The following is a 16,975-nucleotide window of genomic DNA, read 5'->3' as shown; positions in this document are numbered from 1 at the left end:
GCTTTCTGTCTGCATAGGGGAGCCTTATCTACTTGTCTGCCTCTTCTTTTTTTGTCCTGTCTTCTGGATCAGCAATTCTCAACCTGTGGGTCCCCAGATGTTGTTGGACTACAACTCCCATCATCCCTAGCTAGCAAGGCCAGAGCTCAGGGATGATGGGAGTTGTAGCCCAACAACATCTGGGGATCCACAGGTTGAGAACCGCTGTTCCAGATTGTAAGTTGAGGGAAGGCACTGTTTTGCTTTTATTGATCTGGAGTACTACTACTACTACTTCTACTACTACTACTACTAATAATAATTTGTTTATACCCCGCCCATCTGGCTGGGTTTCCCCAGCCACTCTGGGCGGCTTCCAACAAAATATTAAAAATACAATAAAACAACAGACATTAAAAACTTTCCTAAACAGGGCTGCCTTCAGATGCCTCCTCTGCAAGCTTTTATTTATTTATTTTTGGCTGAAGAGTAGGGCAAACATTCTTTAAACAAATAAATAAATACTTGCTGATTATGATAAATAGTCTTAAGGAACTTTAAACACTGCTTTTTTAAAAAAAATGAATAAGGTGTCAAACAATTGGTCAGAAACTCAAAAGATGCTAGGAAAGTAGTATCTCCCTATATACATAAGAACGTAACATGTTGGCGGCCATGCCAAGTGCAGCATGAGAAACAACAGGCCAGCCCAGGCACAGTGTTTAATAGAGCATTGGTTAAATGTACCCACAGCAAGGTTTAATGGAGAGCTGAGGAGCCCTTAACCCAGCAGTTTAGCAGCTCACTGGGCAAAGCACCTCATGTCCCCATTAAACACACCTGTAGGGAGGAGAGGCATTTCACAGAGCAGTTTAGTGAGCTCTGTTAAACCTTGAGTTGGGTGGGGCTGACAATCTGATGGGCAGATGGGAGCTCACATCCAGCCACTCCCACTTCACTGAAATCAGACCTTCAGACCTTCTCCTTCAGACCTTCACTGAAATCTGAAAGCTCTGTGCTTCACTTTGAAGTCCTGACCTCACTATGACACCAGGGATTGACAATTGGACAGCATGGGGGTGGAATGAGCTCAGTGAATGAGTGGAAGGAGCTGGGGGAAATTTTGGGAAGGTGTAAAGAGTAAGTGGCGTTGACAAGAAGAGTGAGCACCAGTGGAACCCCCATGTGATGATGACAGCAACAGCTCTAGCTCTGCTTTATCTATTTGATTGTGTAGTTGGAGCAGGAAGTGAACTGTCCTCTTCATTGTCTTACAGGTGCAGTGGAAGGGCATTTCCTCTGAACTCATACAACCCCTAACACCAAGCCACTTCCTCAGCCTTATCCAGGTTTTTCTTATTTGGGAATAGTCTCATTCAAGTACTGTACGTGCAGTGGCGTAGCGTGGGGGGTGCAGGGGGGGCCGGCCGCACCGGGTGCAACATCTGGGGGTTAGGGTTAGGGGGCGCAAATCCACGGGTTAGGGGGCGCAAATTACTTGCCCTGCCCCGGGTGCTGACAACCCACGCTACGCCACTGTGTACGTGTGCAGAGCCATCTTTCCCATAGGGCTTAGTGGTGCGTTATGCCAGGGTGCTGGCCTCTCAGGGGCACCCCAGCGAGTGGGGGAGCTGTGCGGCTTTGCCAGTGGCCTCCCCTTTCCCTGCATGCCCGCCAGCTGTGCCCCGCCAACCATATGGCTGGCAGGCAAACAGCTTCCCTCCCAAGCCTATACGGGGATTGCTCTCCTGCAGCAGCATGGGGGAGAGTTGCACCCCACCCAATGGCTGGCAGTTTGCAGCTTCGCTGCTCCCTCACTATCTGTAGTAATTTGGGGGCGCTAGGCAGATATTTGCACCCCAGCGCCGCATCTGCTAAAGCAATGGTAACATAAGAAATGACAGTTTTACACATTTCTTATTTGCATTTCATAATGCTAGCTCCAAATCTTTTCTCATCTCTGTGGAAATATGAATGGTAAAGAAATCCCAAGGAACAATAAGTGGGTCTGGTTTTGCCACACCTTACACATCAGGAAGACATACAGTTGCAATCACTTTCTAACCACTTCTTTCATTTTCAAAGAACAAGAATAAAGGAATGTGACATGAAAGAGCTGCCTATTTGAATGGCCTATCCCATGCCCCAGCTTTCCTCCAGCTTTAACCATAAAAATATAGCAACACATTTGATTCTACATCATGATCAGCTGCATGGGGTGCCACAAAACAAATACCACATTTCTTCAGTATGTCTTGGGGAAGCAGTGCATAATTTCTGAGAGAGGAAAGCATTTGTCTGCCTTGGAAGGTGCACCGACTAATCTAGGGTGTGCATGAGGATTGTCCTTGGAAGAAGTGAGAAAAGGCACTCTACAGAAACTCACTCTGCTTTGAACATTCCTGGAGTTTTAACTTTGGCACAACAAATTGATGGCAGGGCTAAGTCTAGTCCAGATGCAAAAAGGAGCTCTGCAGGAGAGGTCATTGGCCTAAGACTTTTCCAGCCCATCATTCCTTCAGGAGAATGAAAGTTTCATTCTTTTATTTCTCCAACCTCTGGGACCCTCCCAGCTTGTGTGGCAACCTGGGAGATTTCTTCCTCATGGCCTTCCCACAAGAATGTGGGAAACTGCCATTGGACAAGTATTGGCCACTTCACTTCTACGGAGTCTTTCCCAGCCCTACACAGAGCAAAGGGTAGCCCATAAGAAGAAGAATCAAAAACCATATTAAGGCAATGCTTTTATTAGACCAGAGCAGTGTGGAAACTTCCAAGTTCTCCAGAACTCTTCACCCATCTAGCCACATGGAAGAGCTCAAAATCTCACACACTATTTTGTGTCATATGGGTTGGCCCAATAAATACATTGCCCTAACGTGGATTTTGGAGTTTTCCCTGCCTACCTACTCAAGGTCCCTTTAAATAGTGCTGAGATTGTGATCTGCATGCAAAGGAGAGCTATGGACCCCTCCCTCCCCCCAAAAAAACTTCCTACCTAGCATGCAAATCAGAAACCTTGCCAGGGGAAAAGGTGGCAACCCTGCCAAGGGTAGGAATCGCAAGCGTCCGGGTTGCCACATCTCTTGTTCTAACCAGGCTCCTATGCCTTTAATAGTCGCCCGACGTGAGAGACATTCGGAAGAGAAAGCTTTGGCCGCCCGGCTGTGCAAATGTGGCGGGGAAGACCCCACCTGCTTAAACATCATGCAGCTTATCATGCACCGGAAATAAAGGAAGGAATAAATAAATTAAAAGCGGGGAGGCCGCCCCAACCCCGCCAGTCTAGCAGCGGCTCCTGCTCTCGGCAGCCACGCGGCCTCCGGGAGTGCTGCGCCCCGACGCCACCTCCCTGGAGCCGCCGGCCGTCGCTCTGGCGAAGAAGATAGTCCTGGGCTCGCTCCTGGATTTGTAGCTGTACATGAAAGGCACGGTGGAGGCGAAGAGGAGCACGAGGGCGACGCCGAGGAAGATGGAGCCCGTCAGCCACTCCATCCACGCGAAGCCCAGCAGCACCATGGCCAGGAAGGTGAACACCAGGCAGACGCATCCCGCCTTCCGCCGGCAGGAGGCGCAGCAGTGGCCGTCGCCGGGGTCCTCCGAGCAAGAGGCGTCCGGGCTGCCCACGGTGATGGTGGCCGCGCCGCTGCTGCGGTCCGACGACGGCGAGGGCTGCCGGGCGGGGGGCCGGGGCACCTGCAGCAGCAGCAGGCGCTGGGCGCGCAGGTCGCGCAGCAGAGGCGCCCAGCCGCGCAGCTGCTGCAAGATGCCCTCCACCAGCTTGGTGTTGACGGGCAGGCTCTGCACGCGGCCGTCGGGCAGGGCTGTGAGGTGCCGGCACACCGGGCACGTGAGGTGGGAGTCAGGGGGAGCGCCCCGGCCGCGCGGAGAGTGCTCGCCGCCGCGCAGGTGCAGCTGCGCCAGGCAGTCCTGGCAGAAGGTGTGCAGGCACTCCAGCAGCTTGGGCGCGTGGCGCTCCAGGTCGAAGAAGTTGTAGCAGATGCGGCACTCGTACTCGCCCGAGCTGAGCAGCGCCTCGGGCTGCGGCGGCGCCGAAGGCGCCCGGATGGCAGCTTCTGCAGCAGCAGCAGGAGGAGGAGAAACAGGCTGCGCCTCGGTCCCTTTCAGCGCCTCCCCCTCCTTGCCATCCTGCCGAGCCCCTCCCTCGAGCTCGCCTGGGCTGCAGGTTTCCTGCTCTGCCTGCTGGTCCATGCTGTCCTCCTTTCCTCCGCGCATCAGGGGGCCGGGGCGGGAGATGCTCACTTTCCCCCTCCCCGGGATTCCGAGGGCTCTTCACATCCTCAGCTGGCCGCAGTTGCGCGTGATGCTCCCCCTTCCTTCCTCTCTCCTTTGCCTGGCGAAGGAGGCTTCGGCACCCCCTCGGGATGGCTTGGATCTCAGCACGACTCCCCTCCCCTCCCCCGCCTCCGGTGCCCCTCTTAAGGCTGCTTCTCCCCAGCCCGGTGACGTCACGCTGTAGCCCCCCCCTCCCGTGGCCCGAGCGGGCAGAGGCTCTCTCCGGCGGCGGCGGCGGCGGCCCCGCCACTCCCTCTCCGAAGCGGTCGGCCTGCCTGAGCGTGAGCTCATTTCCTCGGAGAGGGAAGCCGGAAGCTGCCGCCTGGCTTAAGGGGGCGGGTTTGGGGGGAGCGCCGGCACGAGCGGAGGAAGGGGAGACGGCGGGGAGCGAGACCCGCACCGAAGTGCTGCTATGCGGACAAGGCGTTCCACCCCCATCCCGTGTGTGTGTGCGCGCAAGTGCTTTCAAATGCGTGTGCATATTTATATAGGTATAACAGAGAAAGGTAAGGAGGCAAGAGAGCCTCCCTCCCCCCCGCCAGATTACTTGCACAATACATTAAATTCACTAATTGAAAACGCATTCAAATAAAGGTGCCCGTCCATAGCTGCCCGCGAGTGCCAGGAGGTTCCCATGCTCCTTTGGAACCGTGTGTGAAATAAAGCTTATTTAACAGCACTATTCTTTTAGAAGTGTTATGGAGAAAGCGAGAATCATAGAGTTGGAAAGACTCCGTGGGTCATCTAGTTCAATGCAGGAATCTTTTGCCCAATGTGGGGCTTGAACCCACGACCCTGCGATGAAGAGTCTCAGGCTCTACCAACTGAGCTATATATAAACGAGTCTGAAGCACGTTTTTTGTGAAAGCTGCCTGTTTTTGTTGTTGTTTCTCTACCATTAGGTATCTTGCTGTTAATTTATCCACTAAGCCCCATGTTTGTATTATTAGCCACACTTGGTAAAAGTTTGGGTTCCGCTGTATGGATGTTTAAATAATGGCTGCACTTAATAAGTGGCTGCAAATCATGCCATGCACATAAGGGGGTAAAACAAACTTTTCATTACGATTTATAAAATTCAGTATTGTCAAAAAAGAGTGAAGAGGCGGAAAGGTAAAGGGACCCCTGACCATTAGGTCCAGTCGTGGGCGACTCTGGGGTTGCGGCGCTCATCTCGATTTATTGGCCAAGGGAGCCGGCGTACAGCTTCTGGGTCATGTGGCCAGCATGACTAAGCCACTTCTGGCAAACCAGAGCAGCGCACAGAAACGCCGTTTACCTTCCCTCCTGAGTGGTATCTATTTATCTACTTGCACTTTGACGTGCTTTCGAACTGCTAGGTTGGCAGGAGCAGGGACTGAGCAATGGGAGCTCACCCCGTGGCGGGGTTTTGAACCGCTGACCTTCTGATTGGCAAGCCTTAGGCTCTGTGGTTTAACCCACAACCACCACCTAAAGGGGAACAACATTATTTTTGTTATTAATAGCACATACAATTTTGGCATGCATTTTTTTTTATTACCTTGGGCTGAGGGTAGATGTTCTAAGGCAGGGGTGCTTCCACAACTACCTCCGTTTCATACACATTGCCATTTGAAGAGGGCAGAGCATTAAGCCCAGAGCCTAAAATTACCAACTGCACATCTGTATCCCTGACCCTGCAGTGATGCTGTTGCCTGCCATAGAACAGCCAGCACTAGACTGTATGGACCAAAGGTACCTTCTTATGCACCTTTTTCTGGCTCCACTGAGTAGCATTGTGACTGGTTGGTTTTCATTTTTAAAGCATATAAAACATTTTGCCCCATCTTTCTTCTAGCTGTGTTCAAGGCAGATCTTAATAAGAAAAGACTGAAACAAAATTCTAATACAAAGCAAAGAAACACAAACAAAACCCAGAATAATCCAAAGCCACAGACAACAAATAACAACATCCATTAAGACCAATTTCGAGCAACATTAGAACAATTTTCCAATCAGACTTAAAACACTTAGTGCCCAAAAGCCTTCCTAAAAATGCTTCAGGGGCAGTAGCAAGAGATCAAAGCAGACTTCCCTTCAGAAAGAGTTAGAGTTACAGAAGAAAGGATCCTTCAGATATCCTGACCCCAAACCATCAAGCAGGGATGGAGAACTTGTGGCCTTCCAGGTGTTGTTAGACTCCATCTTCCATCAGCCTCAGCCAACATCTGGATGACCACAGATTACCAATCCATGCCATACATAAAGCAATCATCAGTATTTTGATTTGAAACCAACTGGAAGCTATCATCAATAACATGGTGTTCTATGTTCCCAACAGGCAGCCTGCTGTGAACAATTTCAGGCTAACAATCCTAACCTGCCCCCATTGACAGTGCTTGGCATAATGGCTGGGCTACTACCACATCCTCAGCCCTACTGATCATAGAATCGTAGAATTGTAGAGTTAGGGACCCTGAGGATCATCTAGTCCAGCCCCCTGCAATGCAGGAATATGCTGCTGTTCCATACAGGGAACAAACCTGCAAGCTTGACTTATCAGCACCATACTCTAACCAACTGAGCTATCACAGCAGCCATGGTGGAAGGTGAAAGATCAGGGCTGATGTCTTCACATGGCAGCTAAGGAAACAGCTCAGGATCTGTCCCGTCCCCACCCTCCAAACACCCCATTTGGGGGGGGGGGTTCCGCTGGTTCCCACCAGCAGGGAATCTGCCAGCATGGCACTTCCCCATCTTGCAACTAGTGGGAGGCTGGCTGGGCCAGGGTAGTTGGGCAGAAGGACACCTACCAAACCCACCATCCCTAGTCCAGCACAAGGGGAGGATTGCATTGCTCTGTTATTCACTGCTTTGTGGACCTATTAAAGCTCCTGGACACAGGAGGCAGCCTCATAGAGTGTGCTGCAGTGGTCCACATTTGAAAGCGTGTGTTATCTTCAAGTTCCAGGAACTGACACACCTGGTGGAGAAGCCTAAGCTGGGTAAAGATGCATCTGGCTACAGCCATCACCTAGACACCCAAGGTTAAGTCCAGGCCCAGAACCACCCTTTCCACAAATGGGGCACAAAACAGCTTAGCAGAATATCATCAAATAGTAGCAACATAAAATGTTACATGAGAGATCTTTCCGCCTTATTTGGAAAACTTGCAATGGCTCACTCACTGTTGCCCTTCAATCGCACACTCCATTTCCTCGGCAGATCCCGTTCTAAAGTGCTCCCTTTATGCAAAGATGCAACCCACATCCTAACTGCAAGGGGCTCATTTATTTTAATGGAACCGAATCACACTCCATCACAGCTTTTGCTAATGTGATACAAAAAATAAGAATTTTAATTCTCTTGTTTGCCTTGAGGCAAAATGAATAATAAAAACCCATTGTGACCTATCCAAAGATGGTGAAAACAAATATGAAACAGGCTATGACATGCTGTGACAGACACCCTCACTGAAGGTAGGTGCTGGGTAACGTGACTGATTTGTGGGTGTGTTCATAGATTTAAAAAACCCTCCCTTTTGTAACCTCAGGAGAGGTCTATGATTAACTATTTCTGGTAGCGTTTTTATTATTATTATTATTAAACAGCAGCAAGGTATTGTGCTTCTGTGAAGGCTGCCTGATAACCACTCTTCCCCCCATCCAGTGGGTGAAAGTATGAGAAATCACTTCTGCAACAAAACTGAATTGTTTATTTATTTACACTCTATGAGGGTTTAAAGTGTGATAGCTTCACAAGTGAGGACAAAGCTTCTTTTAAGACACACATTCATAACAGAGAATTTCAAAGCAGCACTAGTTTTGAAACCAAGTCTCAGGAAGACTTTTTCCACCTGGAATAGCTATCAGTGTCCTAACTAGCAACACCCACGTAGCCCCTTCCAAGATTTAGCTTCCTCTCAGGGAATCCAAACTGAGTTGCACTACCTGTCTCACCCCACTTAGATAGTCCAAACTCCCAGCTCCCCACAGTAACATTTAGTCCCTATCTATACCCACTGACAGGTAATCCGTGTCTGAGCCCACGGAGATAGTCAGAACCCCCCAATGCCCACACTGATGGAAAGTCCCTTCTATCCTCAATAACAGATAGTCCCTATCTGAACCCTCTCAGAGACGTCATCTGCCCACAGTGACAGAAAGTCCCTCTCTCTCACTCCTGATTGGCTGGTGGTTTCATCAGCTCTCGATGGTGGCTCCATCACCAGAGGCTGTCCAATGGCCTCTCCACCACACATGCATTCTTTGAAAACTAGTATGAAACCACATGCTTTAAATACATTTTCCTAGATGTGCGGTATACTAATGGTCCCAGGTATTACTAGACAAGGAGTTCCAGAGAAAAAGCACGACCACACAAAGGATCGATTCATTGCAATGAAACAATGGACATTATGTGGCACTTATAAAAGTGCCAGTTCCACAGACTTAAATGTTGAGAGGCTAATGTGTTCCTGTAAGCAAACTGGCCCCATTGGGCTCTGAAGGTAACACATTGGTAAGGTTATTTATAAGCATTTCAACAATTTAACCTCTCACTTCTTAACTCTCCATGACACACCCCTTCCCCCCACCCAAAAAACTGAATGACATCAGAGGGTGCTTATGCTGTGTACAAAAGGACTGCAGTTATGACAGTCACAATCAAACATATTTAAATACCATAAATATTACAGAGAAAAAAACAGCACACTGAAGCATGCATTCTAAGCATGGGGTGTTCCCTCCTTCTGCATAATCTAAAATGAATGTTTAAAAGGACCCTTGAATTCAAGCTCCCATGTACAGCCTTTTATTTTACAAGTTGTATACAAGCAAACCCTAGCCATAGTCACATGGCTAACAGGCTGCAAATGTTACACAGTTTTCCAAAGTTCAAATCATGCATATGAAATCTCAGATTCAGACAGGAATATTTTAGAGCATTTATAGTTTTAAATCTCAAAGCACAGCAAGCAGGACTTCAGATTAAGCAGCATTTGGAGTTTTACTTTCAAAAGGCATTACGTGTAAACCTAAGGTAGATATGTTCGGAACAGTTACAATGCAAAATATACAGGTACATATCATCTGAGTATACACGTTCAGTTTACAGAGCTCCTTTACATAGCATTTATCCTTTATCTTTACCTTATTTACCTTTATTTATTTAGTTTAGCATTACATTTATATCCTACCTTCCCTTCAAGGAACTCAAGGCAGTAAAATACATAGTTCGCCCCCTTATTCAGATCATCCATTGAGCTTCATGAATGGAGCCATGAACCCAGGTCCTAGTCCAATATACTCAGGGGTCAGCAAATGTACAGCACACTCTGACACAGCAGCTTGGAAACTATAGGAGCTTCAAGACACACTTGGCCATTGTCATAGTTTTCCTTAGGAAATTAGGTGGTTCTAAGGCATTTCCCCCTTCCCGCTTGGAAATAAGCTGGGAGAATCGCAACTGGAACTTTGCCCACAAGGCACTCTGAGTCCCAGACCTCATTTGGTGTAGCTGCTTCTTCAGAAACAGGAATGGGGTTTACATTTGCTTTAGGCACTCATTGTTGTTCAAAGTTCTAGCAAGACTGGGAGACTCTAACCTCAGTGAGATACCTACTGCATGCTCAAAATGTTGTACAGAAACACAATAGTCCATGTTCAATTTATTAAATTTTATCCCTGCAACTTGGTAGGTTATGAGTTTGAGGTAAAGGGTTGTTAACCAGCGGCCCTCCCATCTACAGATACATACTACAACTTCCATCATCCCTGACTTTTATTATTCTGGGTAGGAGCTGATGGGAGCTGCAGTCCCACAACAACTGGAGGGTCCCTGTTTCCCCATCCCTACTTTTGATCAACACAATGATCCATTTAAATTCCAGTGGATACACAGCTCCAAAGTTAGAAAATTCGATTTTTTAAGAAAAAAATGCAAATTGCATCTGTTGTGGGAGTGATAATGGGATCAGGCCACACATGAATTGAGGCTATGACAACCCTCTTTCTTCCTCTGCTGCAGTCCTGAGGAAAATCAGCTATTTGCTTTGGTGAGGGGCTTCCTTTGGTTGCAAGTCCCCACTTGCATATATTTAGCAATCTCAGTTCTTTGAGTGCTAGTCCTTACGTAGTACTGTATGTACCCAAAAAGGCACCGTCCATGCAGAAGAGGGAGCTTTGAGCAGGTTTAGGGGAAGCCCAAGGCTTGCAGAAGGATAGAAAGAACATCACAGGGAAGACAGAGTATACTCATTGGCAGTGGAATGCTGACTGGATGTTGGCAAGAGGGAAGGAAAACCAGGGGAGGAGTAGAAATGGACTGGATTGTCCCGGAAGAAGACAGGGCTGCAGCCAGCCAGCCATGAGCAGAAGCACTTCATGCTGCAACTTTTTGTTGCAGGTTCCCCTTGTAGATATTAATAGCAAAATCAGTTCTTCGGGTGTTGGTTCTTATGCAGCCAAAGTGTCATTACCAAGAAACAAGAAGGGGATATCAACACATTTAGGATAAGTACAAAAAATATTTAGGGAGAAAAACTATGGGGCAAAAGTCTTCCCCACCAAAAAAACAAAACGTCCAATGGAGACTGTACACACAGAATACTGTCTGACTGCTGGTGAGAAGAAGAGAAAGGAGTGGCTGGAACCCTGAAGAGGAGCATTGCCACACTGCAAGATGTCATACATACACATTTATATACATTTTCTACAATGTAACTCATGCTATAAGATGCTATTTTTGTAGATGCATCTATATGCCTTGTGGATTTTTGCATGAAAATGTTAATGATTTATATGAATGTTTAATGGTGTTTATGTTTTTAAGTATAAACCGCTTTGAGATCTTGGTAACAAGTGAGTAATAAACCTATTAACAACAACAACACTGATAATTCTCTATATGGAGACAAATCCCTTTAATTTCTGATTTCAACAGTCTTTTAAAAGTTCATTTTCTTCTCTCACAGGGCAGAAGTGTGAACTGGCCAGAGAAATCAATGGAGAAATCAAATATTTTACTGAATCTGTGATCAGGCTCCAGCCTGTTCACCCCAAAACAAAAAGGCACAAGCAAAAATAAAAGTTCACATTTAATTTATGTGAACCATTTTATTTTTTTATTTTTTATTTTTAGTTGTGGAATATTTAAAAGTGTGCCTTTTCTGCAGGCAAGGCAGTGGAGCACTGGAACTGACTTGGAAGGACTCGGTTACACTTTGCATGAGCTGTTTTTTGGCTGTGAATAAGTGAGCCTCAACTCCACTTCTTACCAGCAATATTAACAGTAGAATACAGTGCAAAGCCATCTCAAACTAGTGTCTCTCAGAGCAGCTCCCCAGCCTTCAATAGGGGAATAATAGAGCGGACTACCTCACACAGTTGTACTGTAACCTAGGCTGACTCCCAACTTGCAACAGGCGACATGACGTAACTGGGCAACATGGGAGGGTTGTTGTACACAATGAATTCAACTCCTAACTGCAATATAATTTCAGAATTGACAGGGCTGTTGTAAACCATTATCTCTCAGCCACAACCCCTTCCAACACGGGAATGGATGCTTTTGCATTGGTATTTGCAATGGCAGTAAGGGACGCGGGTGGCGCTGTGGGCTAAAGCCTCAGCGCCTAGGGCTTGCCGATCGAAAGGTCGGCGGTTCGAATCCCCGCGGCGGGGTGCGCTCCCGCTGCTCGGTCCCAGCGCCTGCCAACCTAGCAGTTCGAAAGCACTCGCGGGTGCAAGTAGATAAATAGGGACCGCTTACTAGCGGGAAGGTAAACGGTGTTTCCGTGTGCAGCTCTGGCTCGCCAGAGCAGCGATGTCATGCTGGCCATGTGACCCGGAAGTGTCTTCGGACAGCACTGGCCCTCGGCCTCTTCGAGTGAGATGGGCGCACAACCCTAGAGTCTGTCAAGACTGGCCCGTACGGGCAGGGGTACCTTTACCTTTACCTTGCAATGGCAGGGCAATTTTTCAAAGGATGATGATGATGATAAAGAAATGGCTTAAATGCCTCTCTTTTTATTATTTGTCTGGGGATGGAAACACATTAAAATCTGTTCCATTGATTTCTACTTTTATCTCCCACTTGTACTGGAGGGGTGGGGTTCACATTACAATGAGAGTCAGAAAATGGGAACCACCCAAAGTCTGGTGGCATTTTCAAGATTAACATATTTATTATAGATCATCTGCTGCCTTAGACGGAGCATAAAGTGCCCCTCTCCAAATTCAGGGTGCACAGTCAAGTGATTTTGGCAGCTTAGGCAGAAACACCAGCATGGACCTCCTTTCCCCCTCCCTGGCAATAAAAAAAACATAACAATCGTTGCTGAGTGTGCATGGCTCCCCTAATAGGGCCAGCCTATTAGGCAGAGTGAGGTGTGGGCAGGGAGCAGTGGGATGGTGCTGAAGGGCAGAGCTGTGCATGCCATCCAGCCCCGTCCTGCCCTGGCCAACGCCCTTTAAGCTAGTCTGCTGTCCCTTCACCAGTGCTGAAGTACGACGCTGCTGCTAGCCTGGTTGATTTCTGTGCGTGGAATGGAAAGGCTTCCCATTCGGCTGGCCACCGTGAGAATAGGATGCTGGTCTGCGACGGGCCATTGACCTGATCTAACAGGTCTCTTCTTACGCTCTTTGCCTAACGGTAGGGCCGGTCCCCATTAAGCCCCTTTTTTGGGCCAGAAGTCCACCAGCACGTCTTCAGATGCAAGAACCTAAAAGGGAAGGACCAGGCAGGGTGGGCAAGGAGGGGATTCCCTCTGGTATCTCCTAATCTCTGTGTAGCAGAGGATGAGGCAACAGGGCAGGATGCAGCAGAGGGAGGCCCCCAGGAAAAGGACCCACGGGCTCCAGTTCCACAGCAGAGCGCTAATGAACGCTATGGAGAAGAACGCCCCGAAGAGGAGGCAGAAGGCGACCCACACCCAAGGAATTTTCTCCACGAGCCGCTGGGGGCGCCCGTGGCAAGTGTGGCATCCCGAGCCCGGCTCCGCTTCTCCGTCGGGAACTGAAGAAGGAATCGGCTGGGGCGCCGTCCCGTCACTGCTGCTCCTGCCGCCGCCCTGGTCCGGCAGGGGGCGCTGCTGGGCAGGCTGGACCGCCGCTTGCGAAGGCCGAACAGGCTGCAAGGGCTTTGGAGGCAGCGGGCAGGTTGTGGCGGTCAGTGCGCGGTCGACGGGCAGGTTGGACACGCGGCCGTCTGGCAGGGCTGTCCGGTGCCTGCAGAGCGGGCAAGTGATGGTGGCCGCGCCGGGATTACTGTGGCGGAGGCCGCGCCTGCAGCGCTCGGCTTGGTGTACCTGGCTCAGGCAATCCAGGCAGAAAGTGTGGAGGCACTCGAGCTGTCGGGGCGGGCGGCACTCCACGTCGAAAGGGCCGTAGCAGATTCGGCATTCCTCCGTACTGGGAGGAGCAGACATCCCCGCCGGCTCCCCTTGGGGACCTCCGGGCTCCCCATCCGGACCTGCTTTTGCCTCCAAGCTGTTGTCGCCGCAATCGTCTGCGGTGTCATCCATCGTCTCATCCGAGGGGGTGGGGCGCCTCTCAGGAAACCCCCTGCCCTGCTCGGCCTTCCTCTCGGCTGGCTTGGCTCCACGGGAAAAGGGGGTGGTGGGAAAAACCACAGCTCCGTGGGTGGAAAAGCAAATGCTGGGCGGGGGGGGGGGGGATTGACGGCGGCGGAGCGCTGAAGCCAAAACAGGTGGTCGTCTCTCTCTCAATGCATTTCAGGTTGCGTGGTTCCCCCTCCCCCGTCACTGCTTCCGGGTCTCTTGGATCGTATAGCGGTCCTTTCCAAGTGTAGCCGCAGGATGCTCCCCCTCCCCCTCCATCATGAGCTAGTCGATGATGTCATTCGAGGGGGTTCTGCATGCATTACGGACATGCCAAGCAGTGATTCCAGCGTCAATTCCCGGAAACGATCATTCACTATGTAACCCTTCCATCTCCTTCCTTTCCCTGCGGATAGAAAGCCTGCATGTGGCAGGGATTTTGGTTGTTGTATTTTAAAAAAACAAAACATACACACACATTTGAATTTCGATAAAGGAGGGCTGGCTCTCCGGACGTTCTGTGAAAGTGTGCGATATGTGCTAATTTTCTAGAACCGCTCCTAAAATCTGAAGGTGGGAAGGAGGCACAGAAAATCACCCACATATGATGCTGACCTGCTCAAGGCATGACTGGGGAACCTACCGCCCTTCAGACGTTGTTGGAGTCCAACTCACATCATCATAGAATCATAGAATTGGATGGGACCCTAAGGGTCATCTAGTCCAACCCCCTGCAATGCAAGAATTTCAACTAGCTCATACATGACAGAGGGACATCCAACCTCTGCTTAAAAACCTCCATGGATGGAGAATCCACAACCTCACATGGAAGTCTGTTCCACTGTCAAACAGCTCTTACCGTCATAAAGTTCTTCCTAGTGTTCAGTCAGTATCTCCCTTCTTGTAACTTGAATTCATTGGTTCCGGTCACAACATCCAGAGCAGGGGAAAACAATATTGCACCATCTATCATATGGTAGCCCTTTAAATAAACAGTGGTACCTTGAGTTCAGGTTAGACATGCTTCAGGTTACAGACTCCGCTAACCCAGAAATAGTACCTCAGGTTAAGAACTTTGCTTCAGGATGAGAACAGAAATCGTGCTCCGGCGGCGCGGCAGCAGTGGGAGGCCCCATTAGCTAAAGTGGTGCTTCAGGTTAAGAACAGTTTCAGGTTAAGAACGGACCTCCGGAATGAATTAAGTACTTAACCCAAGGTACCACTGTATGAAGATGGCTACCATATCTCCACTCACTCTCCTCTGGCCAGGGAAGACGAGAGTTGAAGTACACCACCACCACAGGGCCAGAGGTTTCCATCCCTCTGAGAGTGCACAGTAGGAAGAGCATTGTGGTTCGTTTTGGCTCCCATCCACATTCTTTCAGTTCTGCCTTACTACTCATGTGGTTCAAAGAGCTGCCCCTTCAATATTATTAAAGCAGCCAAACCTTCAATCAAATCCAGTGTACCTGTGCATCCTCTGCCCCATCTTGTCTGATGAAAGTGGCATTCAGATCCCGAATAGCTAACCTGGTTTGCATCTGCAACACTGGTAGATGTCGTAACCACACTATGACATTTTGTTTTGTGTCCCTGTGCTTGATTGACTAAGTCTTATGACTTCTTCACACATTACTCCTGAAAGATACACTTTCTCCTGGTGATGGAGAGGAGGGGATTCATATGAGAAATGAAACTTTTGGTGTTGATTTCAGAGAAAAGATGCACAAGCTTAAACATTGTTTCAAGAGTTCTGACCAAAATTTGTCAATGAAAGACTTTTGTAAACAGGCATTAGGAGCACAGGAAAGTTGCCTTTCCTGGGACAGACCAGCTGGCCATCCCTAGGTAGCAGGAGCAGTGATCAGGGAAGATGGGAGTTATAGTCCAACAACATCTGGAGACCCAAGGTTGAGAAAGGCTGGTCTACACTAACTTGAAGAAGCTCTCCTGGGTTCCAACCCAGAGGCTGTCCCTGGCCCACTTGGAAAGCTCCTGAGTTTCCGGTAGGTAGTCCTGACCAGCCAGGATGTTGGAGATTTGACCTGCGACCTTTTGCATGGAAAGCATTCCTCAAGGTTGGGGCAAATTCTGTGATGAAACCTAAATAAAGGCTAGCATGCTGTGTCCAACAGATTGTCACAAAATGATTTTTACTTTAAGTAAACCAGTTAGAGGTTTTCCTGATTATAATAGAAACAAATAGATAAATAGGCAGGCAGATGGATAGCCTGGATAGTCATTTTAGGATGAAGTAAGTTCAACAGGTAAGTACAAATGCTGTTCCCAACCTATTATGATTTTGGCTGTGCGGTTTATGGAGAATGAGCCTATCATTGAAAAAAACAAATTGACTTCAGTTTCTCTAAGATGACAAACAGCCATTGCTTCTTGGTCCCAGAATCCAACGGTGTGGCCTAATATTTGTAGCACCTGGGAGGAACTTTTCCAACCTACAGTCTCCTTCCTGGGCCTAAATCTACAAGTTGATCTCATGGATGCAACACCAGCTTTACACCCATCTCCCCCTTCTTGTGTAGCATCTTGCCTAACTACAAGATCTGGAGAACTTGAAAGCTTGTCACATTTTAGGGATATTTGGGACATTCCCAATAAAGATGTTGCCTAGCTGTGCATTTTGGAATTCTTTTCATAATTCAGCCTAATGCAGCTACTTTTGCTCTCTTTTCCATTGGTTGTGGACTTTCATGAGAGAATATTAATGCTGCTTCATGGTTGGTATGTTTGGAAGATGGAAGGTGCAGAGAAACAGTTTTATGGGAGTTTGAATCTGAACCGCTGGGTTTTTAGTTGGATGGCTTTCAAAGAGGATTAGACAGATTCATGGAAGAGAAGGCCAACTATTGCTACTAGCCACTACCTCCACAGTCAGACACATTGATACTTCTGAAAACCAGTTGCTGGGAAATGCAGGAGGGGAGAGGGCTCTTTTGCTCGGGTCCTGTTTGTGGACTTCCCACAGGCATCTGGTTGTCCATCATGAATACAGGATGCTGGACTAGATAGTCCACTAGCCTGATCCAGCAAACGCCTCTTATGTTCTTAGCTGGACTGTAAAAAGCCTGGGAGGCTGCAGGAATCCTACTGTTCCGGGAATCTGATGTGGAAACAGTGGGCGGTTTTAAACTTAATGGTTATGCCTGTACAATCACTTCT

The 16,975-nt window shown here is 48.6% G+C and overlaps 2 protein-coding genes across 2 annotated transcripts; both read right to left on the bottom strand.

Moving 5' to 3' along the window:
• Positions 1-2,032: 2,032 nt before the first annotated feature.
• LOC310677880 (RING finger protein 228-like) lies at positions 2,033-4,560 on the bottom strand. The gene has a single exon (XM_083441060.1). The coding sequence runs from the start codon at positions 4,213-4,215 to the stop codon at positions 3,265-3,267; it is 951 nt and encodes a 316-aa protein (XP_083297186.1). The 5' UTR covers positions 4,216-4,560; the 3' UTR covers positions 2,033-3,264.
• A 7,670-nt stretch (positions 4,561-12,230) lies between these two features.
• Positions 12,231-13,958, bottom strand: LOC310678691 (uncharacterized protein). Its single transcript, XM_083443030.1, has one exon. The coding sequence runs from the start codon at positions 13,760-13,762 to the stop codon at positions 12,962-12,964; it is 801 nt and encodes a 266-aa protein (XP_083299156.1). The 5' UTR covers positions 13,763-13,958; the 3' UTR covers positions 12,231-12,961.
• Positions 13,959-16,975: the final 3,017 nt, after the last annotated feature.

This window comes from Podarcis tiliguerta (genome assembly GCF_965153285.1).
Source record: "Podarcis tiliguerta genome assembly, chromosome: 5".
Classification (NCBI taxonomy): domain Eukaryota; kingdom Metazoa; phylum Chordata; class Lepidosauria; order Squamata; family Lacertidae; genus Podarcis; species Podarcis tiliguerta.
This window is presented reverse-complemented; position numbering and strand designations above follow the sequence as displayed.